We start from the raw sequence: 17,919 nt of genomic DNA on the forward strand, positions 1-17,919 counted from the left end.
GAAGAAAAAAGTCAAGGATAATTCAGGGTTTTGTGTGTATGTTGAGAAAAAAAAAATCATACAATTCTTATATCAAATAGTAGCAGTCCCCTACCTCACTCTTTCCAAATCCTAATTCCAGCTCTCCAGCGGCAACCCTTTTCAAACCTTTTAAGTAGCTCCTCTGGCATTTATTGCCATATTTCTAAATACTATACTGGCAGTATTTGGTTTTTCTGTCTCAGATACTAGTAATATCTCCTGACTTCCTACTATGAAGCAGAGGATCTCACTCTTACATTGCCCACTGGCGTCACATATACACACACACGCCGAAAACGCACTTTCTCCTCCATACTCCCCAAACCACAATTCTTAGTGAAATCAATACTCAAGGTTTACCTTAGAAAGGCTAAACAAATATCGTTCAAAACAAAGCTACATAACATATTATGGTAATGACCTCCCCTTTCATAAGCTTTTTTTTTTTTTTTTTTTGCTTTTCTAATCCATTCTCCAACATGAGACAACTCTCACATGCCCAAACATCACTTGGGACATGATCAGACACAACAGGGAATATAACCTCTTCCATTTCTTCCTGGAGTCCTTCGTCCATCTACTCTCACCTGGACCCACTTGTACTGCTACGATCCTGGAGCATGGCATCCCTGCACCTCCAACCTGGGAATTCCTCTCACCTTGCTCTGTGGTGGATCTCAGCTCTTGGATCTTTTTGTTTGGGTGGAGGACATCCTCAGGTAGAGTCAAGACTGCCCATGATCCAATCCCAATTCTGTTACTGACCAGCCGTGTGACCTTGAGAACCACTTCTCTATGCCTGTTTCCCCACTTCCAAAACAGGGAAATGTTAGTGTCCATCTCATCTTGCTGCTGTAAAGTACTGAAGGGAAGCAGAGAGTAAGCACTATACAAGTGTCAGCTATGACGATAGTGACTGCAGAGAATGTATGCATGTGAGATGTCATTAGCCTATATTTACCCTTCACCTGATGGTTCAGACAGAAAAAGAATTCTGAGTTGGACATTTTTTCCCTAGCTACTGCAAAGGTACATGCTCTACTGTCGTCTAGCTTCTAGAACTATTAGTGAAAAGTACGATAATATTTTAATTCCTGCACCTTTGTAAGTGACCTTTTCTCTGAAGCATTTGAAATCTTATCTTTAGCCTTGGCCTTCCAATACTGCATTCTTTTGTGCCCTGATGTGAACTCTTCCTATTCATTTGCTCTGAGTTAAGTGAATTCTTCTTTTCATTCTATAAACTCATGTCCTTCAGGTCTGGGAAGTTTTCTTGCATTAATTCTTTATTTTCTATCTTCCCATGTCTATTGGAATAGCTACAAAAAAATTGGCTCTCATTTTATCTTTTCTGCTTTTCAAATTTCCTCAACTTTATCTTCTAACCCGCTAATGTAATTTTTAAATTTCTGCTATGTTTAATTTTTAAAGTTCATTTTGATTCTCAAACTTTTTTTGTAGCCTAACGTTATTTCATGGCTACAACCTTACCTAAGATTTTCTGTAGTTGAGACAGGGCCTCACTTTGTCACCCAGGCCGGAGTACAGTGGCACAATCCTAGCTCAATGCAGCCTCCAACTCCTCAGCTCAAGCAATCCTCCTACCTCGGCCTCCCAAGTAGCTGAGACTACAGACATGCACCACCATGCCCAGCTAACTTTTTTATTTTTTGTGGAGATGGGATCTATTTTTCCTAGCCTGGTCTAGAACTCCTGGTCTCAAGTACTCCTTCCACCTCAACCTCCCAAAGTTGTGAAATTACAGGCATGAGCCACCACACCTGGCCTCTAAGGATATTATCATTCTCACTGAAGTTTTTTCTATTCTTTATCACTTTGTTTCTCTGAAGGTCTTTTTTGCTCTGTTTTGGTCTCAGTCTTCATGTCGGAAATTTTCTTCAAATCTCTGATGAATCTTAGGTGAACATTCATGCTGATGAGTAAGGCACTACAGAGCTGAATAGAAAACCTCCCTGAATGGGTGGGGCTTGTCCACAGGACTGCATTTTCAGATGACAGGGCAGCAAGACGGTTTTTTCACTGAAGTAACACTAAGTGTTAGTAACTTAGATCCTTTCTCTTGGGTCAGTTTCACAGAGCAGAATTCTCCAACTTCTTACCTGGTGAGTAAAACCCTGGCTGCCAGCATCAGAGGAATCTAGGAACTAAAGGTCCCATTTGTCAATATCACAGACTTCCACTTAATTTTCCTGTTTTGAGTGTGGCATCCCACCCTTCCTGAGTAGTACACATCTGTCCAAAAGCAAACCCATTTTCTGCTAGAGTGGGAGGGGGGCAGGGACCCCAATTGGGCAGGGAACCTTAGACTACTTATCCTAATTCTCAGCCACTCCCTATTTTCAGCCTCCTCCCATGGCCTGGCCTTTGAGAAGTACCTACTATCCCCCATGTCCAGAGCTTTTCTAGTTTCTACAGTGGAAACTGATGGGTTCCTTAATGACTGCCTCCCACACAATATTTAGCTATGTTGATTTTTCAAATATCGATATGTTTATAGGTAAATGTTCTGCATTTAAAAGTCTACTTGGTGAGGCCAGGTGCAGTGGCTCATGCCTGTAATCCCAGCACTCTGGGAGGCTGAGGTGGGTGGATCACTTGAGGTTAGGAGTTCAATATCAGCCTGGCCAACATGGCAAAACCCTGTCCCTACAAAGATACAAAAAAATGAGCCAGACGTGGTGGCACACACCCTGCTACTCAGGAGGCTGAGGCACAGTAAGTGTTTGAACCTGGGAGGTGGAAGTTGCAGTGAGCCAAGATCGTGCCACTGCACTCCATCCTGGGCGATAGAATGAGACCCTGTCTCAAATAAATACATAAATCTTAATCATTTTTATGTGATGGGTGAACTGTACACATAAAAATGGTTAAGATGGTAAATTTTATGTATGTCACAATTTTTAAGTCTAAATGGAAGTAATATAGAATGTTCCAGACATGATATACAAATATCAGATACAGACATACTTTGGTGTATCATAGCATGTGATATAGGATATATCCTGGATAATGAGAGTTGTTTATACTCAGAGAAATCAATGAACCATTAAAACAACTAACCTGCATCCACTAAAAAGATTAGCAATTTATTATTGCAGAAAACAAAAACTTTTTAAAACAAACCAAACTATAATCACAGTTCTTTGCCTAGATTTGCCGTTTCTTTCTTTCTTTCTTTCTTTCAAGATGGAGTTTTGCTCTTGTTGCCCAGGCTGGAGTACAACAGTGCGATCTAGGCTCACTGTAACCTCTGCCTCCCAGATTCAAGCTATTCTCCTGCTTTGGCCTCCCCAGTAGCTGGGACTACAGGCATGTGCCATCATGCCCAGCTAATTTTGTATTTTTAGTAGAGACCAGTTTTCTTCGTGTTGATCAGGCTGGTCTCGAACACCCAACCTCAGGTGATCCGCCCACCTCGGTCTCCCAAAGTGCTGGGATTATAGGCGTGAGCCACCACACGTGGCCTAGATTTGCCTTTTTAATATATCATCAGAAATTGAGGAAGATATTTTGTTTATAAATAATCTTTATATTGGCATATAAAGACGTTTTATTAAATCAATTATTTCTGTATTTTTTGCTAGTCTACACTATGAAACAAAGCCTTAAAGAGGAAAGCACAGATCCAATTAGTAGTACATCCTAAAAATGTGAATAAGGAGTAAGATGAGTGACATTTTCCACCCAGCTATTTAAAATTCTGTCACAAACTGCAGAAGTTCTAATACAGTACTGAATTAACATGCAATACTTCAGTTAAAAATTAATCCTAACTTCATACTCTAGGAATGCTCTTTTGACCTGAAATGTGATGCTAAAAAAATGTGTACTTAATAAGTACATTTCTATCATTTCAACTAAGATCTGTAGTCATGCATTAAAAGGCCAATACTTCAAATACTGCCTACAGGAACTCTTTTCACACAAATATATTGTTAAAATTGAATTCATCCAAACAAGTCATTCTAGACTTTTAAATCACTGATCTGGGTTCAGCCACCAGGGATGATGGCAGATGAAGGCAACTGCACGCTGGTTCTAATGAGAAGCCCCACCATAAGTGATAAACATACAAAAACTTCAGTATCTGAAGGACTTATCAAAAAACTAAAGAAAACAGCTTGGGACTAACTCAAACTGCCCGCATAATTTATGGTAAGAAACAGTCTGCTGCTCTTTTTACTTCTCTGTATTTTCGTTTTCTATAGGATAACAAGTTTCCATTGCAAAGGTTCATTTCATAGAAAGTAACACCAAATTACAAACAACAATTCAAAAATTAAGTAAAAACATACTCCAAATGACTAACTTGAGGGAAGATTTCATTTATGTGAGTACCAGGCTTTCACAATGGAGACTGGTCTGGCTTTTTCCAACCATGTGGTTGAGAAACCTAAGATTTAACATCCTAAAGTAAAATGCCTCTTTCCCATCAACTAAGCTGCCAGCTAGAAAGCAGCATGGCCCAGTTTAAATCAGCATTCCCCCAAATCTGTTTCCAAAATACACTAATGTTCCATGATATTAAAAGGTATTACTATGTAAAACATACATACTAGCAGTATTTTTTTTCTAAAAATGTACTCTTTAATATGCCAGGAAGAGTAAATGGGTAGACAGTTGCCATCATGCAACAACCTGCCACTTGCCTTTAAGAAATGGCTTCTCATAGGCAAGAATGCCAGGCTGTGGCATGAAGCCACTTGACCCACAAGTATATGAGATACATTATAGCACTGAGACAGGGGAACATTTACAAACAGCTATGATACTGTGTGTGCAACATACGGATCAAGCTGTGATCACTACTGCAGTAATGAATGTTTCTGTTTTATCAGTTTTGGTAACACGTGAACACATCACAAATTCACAAATGTTCCAGGGCCAAATAAATTTGGAAAATGCTAGTATAGATTATGCCAAAACCTGAAATGTGGATTAAAATAACTGACATAAAATATTGGAATGATGTCTTTACTAGAAAATTTATAAACTTAAGCTTACTGAAAACAACTTGCCAGAGAATAATATTATAGGACATTTACCTTTTGTAATAGCAAAAGCTTAAGAGAAATTATTTAGAAGATTACTATTCCTTAATCTTCTAGCCTCCAAAAAGGAATCTGTAACACAGTGCATAGATCAACTCATCTACACATATCAAGGAGGACACCAGCAGTCAAACTGGATACTGTGATGGTGGTAGTTTTGAGGATGTTACAAAGGAGTAGGCAGGACTTAGGACCAACAAGACACAGCAGGGCATCCTAGCACTGGCAATCCTCGGAAGCTGTGGCTACCCAAGTTCTGCAGGCAAGGGAGGAGAGTGGCCACTGGAACCCAAGGAGGGTAGCTGTATGGAGACAGCCCCCGAGAGAAGCGATGGCCTCGGGCAGAGGGGTGCAGTCACCCTAGGGACCTCTGTAGGAAGGAAGTCAGGAAAATAAGTGCCCTAAACTCATTCTTCTCCAACCTACAAAATGCCTTCCAGTCCTCTCAGCCTCTGCTCCAGTCAGAAGTCACAGGGCCAGGGTGCCTATGAGTGTCGTTGATAAAAGTCACGTCTAAAGGGAACACAGTGAGGAAGGGTGAGAGTGTTCTGGCAGGGCAATAGCTCTCTGACATGCATTTCACCTCATCTTTTTATCCTGTCTACCTTCCTTCCCTTCTTTTTGACAAATAAAGAGTGCCCAAGATGTGAACTTCTTCAAGAGCTATCTGGGAATTATTGAATTATAAAGTGTCTAAGTAATCATGAGTTTCCTATAATCTATAAAAAAGAAGCTTCACCCAAAGTCTGGACCAGTGGTTACATCTCTATTTGGAACAATGAACAAAGGCCTTAAAGCTACTACCACCAATTTCTATCTAACCCTAGACTTGAAACAAGCTAATAAGCTATAGAACTTTTCTTTGATCTGCCTGGAGAGAACCCTCCCTGTGGAGAACCCTCCCTGTGGTATATTTAAATTTTGTGAGAAATATAACACTTCAAACAACTTTCATTGTTTAAATTCTACAGAGGTTTGCATAAAACCAAAAGATGAAATCTATGTTCCAGTGAAACAGCCCCTTGAATTATTTTCTAAATTTCATGAAACCTATTTTTCACCAGTATTTCTAAATAAAAAAAAATTATCCCACACATTACGAGTTTCCATTTACATGATGTCCAAGAACAGGCAAAACTAACCCACAATGGTACATGTTAGAATAATGGTTATTTCTGATAGGAGGAGGACTCAGGCTGGGAAGAGGCACGAAGGAACCTGCTGGAAATGTTCTAACTTTAGGTCTTGTTTTATAGCTTGATATATATGACATGTAATCAAGAATCATTGGGCTACATAATTAAGGTTAGTATACTTCAAGCACTACCGTGTTTGTTGAGGCATTTTAAACTGTAATTTAAAAAGAAATATTAAATGATTTTCACATTTACCAGCAAATATCTTCATGTAAAAAAGGTTTGGGTTTATACATTTACTAGGGGGCAGCAAACTGTGGATCTCAGGCCACTTGCCTGTTTTCTACATTGTTTTACTGGATCACAGCTACTGGCTGCTTTCGTGCTATAGCTGCATGGGCAAGTAGTTGCAGACGGCAAGAAATACAACGCCCAAGATATTTACTATCTGATCCTTTAAGAAGAATTCTGCCAACTCGACTTAAACTTCACATAATAAATTGTCCTTTTTTTTTAGGAAAATTCAAATCAACCTCATCCAGATACCAAAGTAACAAGAGAAAGATTTTTTCAGACAGCTTAGTAAATTACTCAGTGAATTGCAACCAAGAATTTCACAAAACTCTAACATAGGGTGGCCACATTCTTCTGTTTGAGTTACACTATGAGTTTAAGACACAGATCATAAACTGGCATTCTGTTTAGCCTTACACAATGTTAATTTTTTTTAAATTTTATTCCAACCTTTTAAAAATAGGATAGTATGTTTTTTTCAAAAACCAAGATTTAACTTCTCATTAAAAAAATAAATGGAAGATCCAGTAACACTAGAACCATATTCCTACAAGTTAACAATGAGCTCAACTGACTTCGTCAACAGAGACGCCAAGCATTACTGATGCTCAGTATCACTTCTGCATCATTCATTTCTCTTACAGCACAGTTCAGAGGAAAATGAAATGCTGCTGCTAGTTGCAACTATATAAAGAGTAGGAAATGGAAGACAGAAGGCCAGAGGTTTCTTTAACACTCAGCTCACTTGTTATCTTAGTGACTCTTGGGCACATGAGTTGAAACATGAGATTTAAGCAATGGCCTCTAGAGAAAACGGCAGACAATGAGAGAAATCTGGCCAGAAGGGCCAAAAAGGGCAATGGTTTATGCCTGCAGACATCAAGAGGTGGGTATCTTCCTCTATCTCCCCCCTTGGGACAATTCTGCCTATTAAAAAGCTTCTTAATATTTTTTGCAACTTCTTGTGAGTCTGTAATTATTTCAAAATAAAAGGTTTTCTGAAAAAGCTTTGTCTTACACTGACTAAAAATCTGTCCAATTGTATAAAACAAGTTTAATCCTCTTTCATCAGAAAGTTCTGCCATTATCTATAGCAGGAATTCCCCAACCCCTGGGCCGCAGACTGGTCCTGGTCCATGGCCTGTTAGGACATGGCCACACAGCAGGAGGTGAGTAGCGGGTGAGTGAACTACCACCTGAGCTCCATCTCCTGTCATATCCATGGTGGTGTTAGATCCTCACAGGAGTGCAAACCCGATTGTGAACAGCACATGTGAGGGATCTAGGTTGCGTGCTCCTTATGAGAATCTAAAGTCTGATGATCTGGGGTGGAACAGTTTCATCCTGAAACCAACCCCAACCTCCCCAATCCATGGAAAAATTGTCTTCCATGAAACCAGTCCCTGGTGCCAAAAATGTCGAGGACCGCTGATCTACAACTTCTGCCCAGATTCTCACCAAGAGTCTCCTTTCTCGAGGACTAGAAAAAGAACCATTATTATCACCTCTCTTGCTCTATCACATATTCATTCAATTAGCAAATATTTATTGAGCATCTACCATTAGTGAGATACTGTTCTAGATTCTGGGGGTACAACACTGAGCTATGCTTTTGCCCTGTACAACCTACACTAAGTTATTAGGTCTCATAATGTAGCATAAGCCATCAAAGCCTTCTGCCCTTATGGCCATATCATACTACCAATTTTATTACACTAAATTCAGTCCACTAAATTTTCTTTTCTTTTTTTTTTTTTTTAATTTTTGACACGGTCTTGCTCTGCCACCCAGGCTAAAGTGCAGTGGCGCAATCACAACTCACTGCAACCTTGAACTCCCAGGCTGAAGAGATCCTCCGGCCTCAACCTCTCAAGTAAGCTGGGACTACAAGTACACGCAACCATCGCTAGTTTTTATTTTTTGTAGAAATGGGGTCTTGCTATGTTGCCCAGGCTGGTCATAAACTCCTGGCCTCAGGCAATCCTCCCGCCTCAGCCTCTTGAAGTGTTGGGATTACAGGTGAGAGCCACCATGCCCAGCCCCTAATTTTTTTCTATATTCACTGCCTAAATTATAAGCTTAAGCAAATGGGTTATGGATCCAATTTTCTTATGGTAATCCTTCCTTCCTACATAAGGTATGTTTAGACTCTGTCCTTCTCTCTAGTCTGTCCAGAACTTCTACAACAGCAGTTTCTTTTTCACCTTAGCATACACTCTATCCCTTCAAGTTTCTTATTGTCTGCAAACCTGATAAACCCATCCTTCTGTATAGTCATCCAAGTCAATCATTAAAAGTTGAATGGACAGCACTGAGGTCCCTAAGACCCCTGACATACATCTCTAGCATGACTCTAAGAGACATGAGTCCACTGTTTAAAGTTCCATGGGTTCCGCCATTCTCAATGAGCTATGAGTCCAACCCAAGTTGCCCTATCCACGAGAATATCATTGGGTCTACATCAAACCTTCCTAAATTTCAGATTCAGTATGCTCACCCATTTTTCTCTAATCACGTTGTGGGGAAAAGAATTTTTTTTTAATGGGAAGAGAACAGTTAAAAAGGAAGAACAATGGAGTAAGGACAGGTCATTACATAGCTTCCAAAATAAACCAGAATTCTTGAATAAATGCTAGGTATACATAAGAAAAAAAAATCACTCTTTGGGGAGGTGAAAAACCACATCACTGTTCATTAGAAATGTTATTTTTCAGACAATTGATTTAATCATATGAACTTTTATACACAATAGCTGTGGCCACAGTATAGATGAAAACAATTAGCAAATTTAATCCTTGGAATATGTTTTCTATTGTTAAAACCAAGTAACTTTTTTTTTCAACTAAAAGCTTCTGCCTTTAATACACTCACTGGTGGTTATTAAAAAATGGAAATGTGTTTGAATTTCTAGAAGTATATTTGAACTCTGTATACAGTTCACATGAGGGAGTCCAATTGAAATTGTATTTTAAAATGCTAATATATGTGACTAAGGCATAAAGCATGACACAAATTAACATTCAGCACTTGGAAGTGAAATAAAAACAAAAAGATGATTCATGAATATGGTAATGACTGTTCTCTGGCACAAAATCTGAAAGTGCTTTTACACATTTTAAGTAAACTTCAAATTTTAAGTAAACTTCCACAGTATCATCTTCAAGTTTTAGAACTATCATCCAGCAAGTCATTTTACAGACACAATCTGGGATTTATGACAATTTGGCAAACACTGTATTATAGCTGATTTTTCTTCTCAGTAAGGAGAAAAGTTTAGCCCAATCACAGTAACAAGTTTACGTGAGGCATGTATAACCTGGAGAAAACAAATCATCGACACTTCAGACCTATTCACATAACTAGAGAAGTACTGTTATATGCTACTTAAAAATGATTATACGCATTGAAGCCAAGTCTTTACTCTCCATACCTTTTTAACCTGGTAGATGTTAGACACCTTCAAAGTAACAAAGCAGGGCTCATTGTAAAATACTCCAAGTTTGTTATTCTTCTCTACACTCCCAAACTTCTCTGATGAGCTTAACTTTTACTTGTTAACAGATATGTCTTTTAAGGAAAAAAAAAAAAAAAGCAGCAAAGGGCAATCATTTTAAATCGGTGCTAAGGTAATACTAAAGCACAACACTCACCCTGTCTTCCATCAAATATGAAAGCTGAATGGTTTTTACTTTATTCAGTGAAGGTGACTTCAATGCCAGTGCTTATAAAGAGGGGACTTCCATCCTATCATGCTATGTTCTATTTGCTTTAATTCTGTGCCTGCTTTCCAGACTTACAGAGTTTTGGGAATTAGAGAATATTCACTTCCAGGGCAATTCCTGGCCCTCCAAACTGCTTACCTGAATATATTTCCGCTGCGTTTCATCATTTAAAACATGTGCAACATGCTTGGAAAAAATCTTTTCTCTTCCAGTTCTGGCATGGATACCAACCATAGTGACACCGATGGGCCAAGGCGCATTTCCAATGGCCATCTGAAGATAAGCATCGTTTGCCTAAAAGGAGCGTGTAAGAAGAAATCAGAAAGGCAAAAAGTTGTATTGACCCAAATTCTTATTTCCAGTATTTCACAGTCCTTTATGATGTAATTTTCATCCACCTCCTGGGTACACTGAACATACCATTACTGTTATGCAAACAAAAGAGATTAAAATATAGGGTAACAGACTGGCCTGCCCAGGACCACAAATGTCCATGGAAAAACAGAAGCCAAAGCTAGGTTGTGAGTAAAAAAAAGGTAAACATTCCTTTGCAGCCTTTGTGTGCTGGAAATTAATAATGTTTCAGATCTGGAATTATCAAGTAGGCACTTCAATGCACTGATGAAAATTCTAGTTTCGGTCTCCTATAGGTCCAGTCTTCTCCACAGGGGGTCATGTAGAAGACAGGGGCTAACGAGTTTTTCTTAGTCCAATCCGAAACAATATCCACTCCCTACACAGCACTGTGGCTCTCTGAAGGCAGTGGGGGCTCAGTATGCGGGGACGACCACACAGGGTCCATAACAGATGTGTAAACAGAGAGGAAACACTGGCCCTCTAGTCAAATAGCTGAAGGATGAGATCGCTCCACTTTGCCCCCTATCCAACCTCCCACCTGCCAAGAACCTCTAAAGAGCCACAAAAAGTGAAGACAGAAACCAAGGAAGACAAATGGCTCTTTTTCCTAACCAAACCTGGCTAGCTGTACGGGAAACCAAAAGAAAATAACAGAAAGCAAATAAATTCTAAAAGACCTCAAGGGCTAAGAGAAGCTTATAAAGCCAGGCCTCAAACAGATTTTAATTTTAAAAAATCAGATACCTATGAGATTGATATGTAGAGTTAATTTTTTTTAAATCAGATACTACAAATAGGGTAGCTAGAAGATCATTTTCTACCCCAAAGATAAATCTGAACTTGTTCTGCTCAACAGATTTCAGAAAGCTTAATTTTATAAGGGTATAAGTACATTTTTATCACTAATTTTCATGCATATAAATTTTAACATTAGATCTTAACTGATAAAAATTCCAATATTTAGTTTCCCCCAAATTCCAAAGAAACTGTCTAAACAGGTTATTAAAGTTTCTTGGTTCTTTCTGTAGTTTATACAAAATAAGCTTACACTTGCCCTTAGTTCTGATATGTGATCACGAGAAAAAGCAGTAAGAGGAAGGGCATCCATTCTGGCAGGCAGGTGATGTGAATTTTCTTCCTGCAGTGATGGTGACCTTATCTATCCATGCCAATGCAATCATCCTTAGTAAGAATCATGCAACTGATAAAATCTAAGAAGCAAAATTATAATTGTAAGGCAAAAAATATTTTCTTTGAGAAAACTGGCTGGCTCTTAAAAGCAGTAAAAATCACTGCAGGAACCTCATTAGCCTAAGGCTCTAATCAAGTAAATCATCCAGTCACTCAGGAATGCCAGCAGTCCCTTGTTCCGTGAGTGTACAGATACAGCACTGAAGCAATGTTATTCCCAGTTCCCTACTGCTGGGACACTGGCACTGCACTTGCTGCACTGAAATGCTCTACTCCTAGTGTCTTGGGAGGCACAGCCACAAGAAGCCTCCCTCAAACTCTGTCCTTTCTTCATCTCCGCTCCTGGTGCACTGGGCCCTTCTCTTCTTGTTCCCCCGTACCGACAGTCCTCCGCTCATCCCTTTCTAAACTCTACTGCAGGGAGCCCTGACACCAGCGCCCTTTCCCTCACCACCGCCTCCCGGAGCCCATTCGGGAGTAAAGACATCGGGGCGAGGGAGGAAAGGCTTCCCCTGCACGAGGTCTGCTACTGTCGCAGCTGAAATGGGAGAAATTAGTCCTGGAAGCCTTACTTGAATTGTTTCCACATAGAAACAATCAAGAAGAGTGGTTAAATCCCACTGTACCATCGCTACAACTGTTCAGCTATATTACAAACTAAAGGGGCTTTTAGAACCATCCTGGGAAACTAATCTATACAATGTTGTTTCTACGGGAAAATTTGTTCCAAGCCATAACTAGCCATTTACAAAACTCTGAAATTCAATCCCCTTGGTCAAATGAACACTGCCTATATACAGTTCATGCTCCAAAGAACCTTCAGACCAACTTTAAAAATGACTAAGAAAACAAAGTTGAGGTCTGTATTTTCTTAATCAGGTTATTCAATGCCTAACAGTAAAGCTGGCAAATACAATAGAAAATAAAACATTTTTTACTACTAACTCATCTCACATTTATTCTTAAATCTACTACGTAAAATCCTCCTATCCCAAATGAACATTATATTACATACATAACCTAGATATACTCTTAACAATTTCAAAGAACAGCATGGGAATGTACCTTCACATATTCTCTCTGCAACATGAATTTAATAATATCCGTTATTGATTCTTTAATATCCGCAGGAAGATTCTGGGGAAAAAAAAAGAATTTTGGAAGCTACTATGTATACTGAAAAAACAGACTACTGCATTTATTCCAAATCTATACTGTAATTTTTAAGTCAGTTAAAAAAAGGTATTTGCCAAGCAACCTCACCCTTTTCCGTAGCTTTCTGAAAAGCGGTCTGAGGTAGGACTCGGTCTGCTTCTGGGTAGCGCTGTTCAGTTTACCCTGCACACTGCGTTTCACATAATCTTCTCTGCCATTCAGTTCTTTAGCCCAAACACCAAGAAGAAACTGTTGAAAGGATGGGTCGATTTAGACTACAATGCCACCCAGTGGTTCAGTAAATTTAAAAGCTCTCTAGCACACAAACACAGAATACAATCATCCTTAAAGTAAATGTCTTGATTGATTAAAATGCCACCAAATAATACTGAATAAGCTAGTGCTGCTCACTCTCGATGGTAATGCTATGAAGCAGTACCTTTGGCAAGTCACCAACTTCCCTAGTCTACATATATTCCTAGCTCAAGATAATGTGCTTCCCCAAAAAAGAACTATCAAGTTTCACGGTTAACTATTTGACAGGAAATAAACTTGTATTTGTATTTCTATTATATATATAAAATTCAACAAATTACAAGTTCCAAGAAAGCTGCAGAGACCACAATTAAGTTTAAAAACCACTAAAGCACCTGACTAAAGGAGAAGGAAAAAGAGAAACAGAAACTGTGACCCAGCAGTCTCACCCTACCCATACCCCTAGAAAACCACCTCAGTGCCCCTTGGGTTTAACTGTATAAATGGCACCCTTTCTAGAAGTAGGTAACAGAAAAGGCTGAGGAAGCTGTTTTCCCCTAGAGGCATTGCCTACCCGTGTCCTAGAAAAGAAGAGGCCATCATTCAAAGAGGAAATTCTAGTTCATACTAGTTCCTATGCCCTATCTAGATAGTTCCATGCCATATCCTCAATATATTCAGAGTCTTGATGACTAATATGTTGTATCTAAAATGTACGTAAAAGAAAAAGCATTCCTTGCATGCAAATCTTAGTCTGAACACAGTTTGTGAATAAACTGTGTTCAGTTTGTTCAGTTAAAATATCTGTGATTTGTTCATACACTACCTAAGACCACTATAACAGAGGAATGTTGAGAGGAATGTTGAGAAGAAAGTTGGAATCAGCACGTCACGGCAAAAATAGGCAACCATCTGCAGAACTAAAGAAATGAACACTCTAAAAGGTTCTGGTTCTTTTTCACTGACAGTGTCTTTCCACCTCCTGCCTTTCCTGACCATCATCAACCTCTCATAAAAGCTTCTAGACCAGGTGTGGTGGCTCACACCTATAATCTCAACTCTTTGGGAGGTGAAGGCAGGCGGACTGCTTGAGGCCAGGAGTTTGAGAACAGCCTGGGCAACACAGTGAGACCCCATCTCTACAAAAAACTAAAAAATTAGCTGGGCATAGTGGTACCTGCCCTACTACTCAGGAGGTTGATGAGCCCAGGATTTCAAGGTTACAGCAAGCTATGATTATGCCAGCCTCGGCAATAGAGAAAGACCCTTTCTCTTACCGCCCCACCCCCCCAAAAAAAAAGCTAGAACCCTCTTTCACACTTCTTCTTTGGGTTATCTTTAAAAAATAAGAAATTCAGCTGGATGCCATGGCTCATGCCTATAATCAATCCCAGAACTTTGGGAGGCCGAGGGAGGCAGATCACTTGTAGTCAGGAGTTCGAGACCAGCCTGGCCAACAGGGCAAAACCCTGTCTCTACTTAAAAAAAAAAAAAAATTAGTCAGGTGTGGTACCACACTACTCGGGAGGCTGAGGCAGGAGAATCTCGAGAATCGCTTGAATCCAGGAAACAGAGGTTGCATCAAGCCGGGACCATGCCACTGCATTCCAGCCTGGGTGACAGTGCAACACTCTATCTCTCTCAAGAAAAAAATAGGAAACTCCATCAACTTCTTATTAATTCTGTTGTTGTGATTCTTTTCTATGTGTTTATATTAATAAGCCAGTTTTTAAAAATACACCACAAGAAAAGTAGACTAGGCACAGTGGCTCACACCTATAATCCCACCACTTTGGGAGGCTGAGGCAGGTGGATCACCTGAGGTCAGGAGTTCAAGACCAGCCTGGCCAACATGGTGAAACCCCATCTCCACTAAAAATACAAAAATTAGCCAAGTATCGTGGTGGGCGGCTGTAATCTCAGCTACGCAAGAGGTTGAGGCAGGAGAATCGCTTGAACCTGGGAGGTGGAGGTTGCAATGAGCCTAGATTGTGCCATTGCACTCTAGCCTGGGAGATAAAAGCAAGACACTGTCTCAAAAAAAAAAAAGAAGCCACAAGAAAAGTAAATATGAGTAAATACGCATTTTCTCTGCTGTATCAAATGCATAGTGGTGTCATAAACATCACATCATGTATGTGCAAGAAATGTGTACTGAGGTTTTCCTGTTCCAGCCTTTAACCTCTGGTAATCTAAAAATCTAAGAACAGTTCATAAGGATCCAAAGTATCCTCCTCCCCTAGCCTAAGACACGCACCTTCAGGAATTTGGTGATGATGTCCATGTCTTTATGATCATCGCCTTTCCCTAAGGACTCTCCCAGCGCCTGAAGAAAAAGTAACAATGCTGCTGTTTGTTAGCACAGGGCAACAATTAAACATATATATTACCAACACCAGTGTAAACATGGCTCTTGGTCACATATGCTGGTTCAATTTTTACTTAAAAACTTGATGGAATTTCTAGGTAAGAAACTAAAAACAAAAACCTGAAACTTGGAGAACACGTTACCTTTTATGAAAAGACAAGAGGGGGTAATCAATGTGAGATTTCTTCTGGGGGGACCAAAAATGTTCGAAATTTAGATTGTGATTTTAAGTAAGTAAATAAATAAATACACAAATAGGAAGAAAAAAGCCCACAACTGTTTATCCATACCAATTATTTTAGTAAAATTTAGGGACCATAGACAGGTATTGGAGGAGGGAGGGGATTAAAATGACATCTTCCTCAACTGTGATCTCATTCAGAGGGACGGCTACACGTGCAAGAGCCACGAATTAAAGGAAACAGAAAAATAACACTTTGTTTCCTTAAGCATTAAGAACTTAAAGTCATATTTATTTTACATGCTAGATACTTACATGATATAAAATTGCTGTTTAATTAAGATTATACATTAACACTCCACACGCAGAACTGTGGCAGAAATTAGAAAGCAAGGTATTGCCAAGTGTTGGCAGGGCTGGAAAGACACAAGACCCTCACGCTGCTTGTGTAGACTAGGACAGCCACTCCAGAGAGCAACTTGGCAATACTTAGACAAGCTAAATATGCATATATAAATCCCACAGTCCTGCTTTGTTAGGCCATTGTGGTTACGCATAAGACTGTTCATCAGGAAGCTGTCTGTGGCAGGAGGGAGGTGGAAACTATCTAGCTGTCCATCATTACCAGAGAACAAAAAATCAAATGCAGTCAACGCCAGAACACATAGAATCCTATGCAGCAATTAAAAGCAAAGGATTAAATGTACATACAGCATTAAGGGTGGCTCTTAAAAACACAGTGCTAATTCAAAAAAAAGAAAAGTAAAAAATAAAAAATTTCACAGCATAACATCATTTTTATAAATCAAAAATACATGCTCACAAAACACTGCAGGTCACAAGAGCCTATTAGAATAGTTCCTGTTGAAGGCAGCAAGTAGGGGAATGTGAGTGGAGGATGAGAAAAAGAGGAGTCAATAAATAAAAACAAGGAGTAAATAAGCAGACAAAAGACCCAACAGAGGCAGTGTGCTCTGCACTCAACAATCTGCCCGACTCAGCCATCTGCTCCACAGGAAGGAGGGGTGGTAGGGGATGCGCTGAGCTTGAGTTAGAGACTACCTCTAACTCTTCAATTGTGGTGTTTTCCTCATGAACTTTCAAATCATTCTGTGTGTCTTCCTCTCCAGGCTCCTGACCACCCACGATTTCATTGAGGTACTGCTGATCAATCTTATCCAAGGCTGCTTTCAAATCATTCCTCAATCCCTAAGAAAGGTTAAAAAAAAAAGAAAAGAAAAAAAGGGAAGAATATCTGTTATGAAATTTCACTGATGTTTCACCTTTGATTTTTCATTAATAACTGCAATTATTTCCATCCCCCTCCCAAGAAGTTAAGAGTTAAGCAAAAGCAGGGACTCAAATGACATCCATTTATCACACAATTATCATTACTGTCCTTTTAAAGTTAATTCTTATGGACATATTTAAATTAAAACAATGCATGAACAATGGCCAGTCTGCTGGTCAGAAAAATAAAATACACCTGAGTGACTAATCCAAACAAGAATCTTCATAAATGCTGTAATTTTCTAGTGAGGCTTAGTGAAAGTGACAGGTATCCACTAGAGTCCCCAACCGTTTTGCCCAGCTCATTTACAATGTCTAACCTCAACTACTCTGAACTCCCAAAACATTCAGAAATGTCAGTGGAATAAAACTGGTGCCTCATCTATAGCCTAGATTCTCAACTATGTTTCTACCTAATCAGCAAATTCTGCATTTTATGCACATATGGTTCATGACCATTTAATAAAAAATGGAAGCGTCAGTTTCCTAAAAATGAATGAGAATCAGCTGCAAGGTTTAAGAGCCAAGGAACCATGGCCATGAGGTAGCTTTAGGGTAATGGTTGAGAGCAAAGGCCATTTGGGTTCAAATCCTTGCCACGTACTATTAAACAGCTCTTCCACCGCTTGCCTAACCCCTGTATGCCTCAGTTGCCTCACCTATAAAATAGGGAAAACGGCACCATCTACTATGTAGGGCTGTCATGAGGATGCCATTTTTTATTTCAGTGAACAGTTACTATGTGATGGGGCTGTTCCAGAACCTCACAAACATCACGTCAAGTAAGTAAGCTAAGAAATGATGATGCACTTTGAACAGTTGCTGGAGCACGGTGCACATTCAACCAATGTTAACTCCTAATGTTCTTACATGAGAA

At 39.5% G+C, this 17,919-nt stretch overlaps 1 protein-coding gene across 4 annotated transcripts in view; it reads right to left on the reverse strand.

Annotated features, from left to right (window-relative positions):
* PRPF18 (pre-mRNA processing factor 18) overlaps nt 1-17,919 on the reverse strand; it is a 40,107-nt gene that overhangs the window by 4,034 nt on the left and 18,154 nt on the right. For 2 of the 4 annotated variants that reach the window (XM_012455992.2, XM_012455991.2), the window contains 5 exons: nt 16,815-16,961; nt 15,461-15,529; nt 13,057-13,197; nt 12,859-12,930; nt 10,384-10,539 (listed from right to left, as the gene is read on the reverse strand). In XM_012455992.2, the coding sequence (XP_012311415.1) occupies nt 10,384-10,539; nt 12,859-12,930; nt 13,057-13,197; nt 15,461-15,529; nt 16,815-16,961 (585 nt within the window). Of the gene's footprint in view, nt 1-459; nt 884-10,383; nt 10,540-12,858; nt 12,931-13,056; nt 13,198-15,460; nt 15,530-16,814; nt 16,962-17,919 lie in introns of those variants that run through there. The other 2 variants (XM_064368425.1, XM_012455993.2) reach the window with 2 other exon arrangements.

Source organism: Aotus nancymaae, unplaced genomic scaffold (assembly GCF_030222135.1).
Source record: "Aotus nancymaae isolate 86718 unplaced genomic scaffold, 86718_ANA_hifiasm-v0.15.2.pri h1tg000077l, whole genome shotgun sequence".
Lineage (NCBI taxonomy): Eukaryota > Metazoa > Chordata > Mammalia > Primates > Aotidae > Aotus > Aotus nancymaae.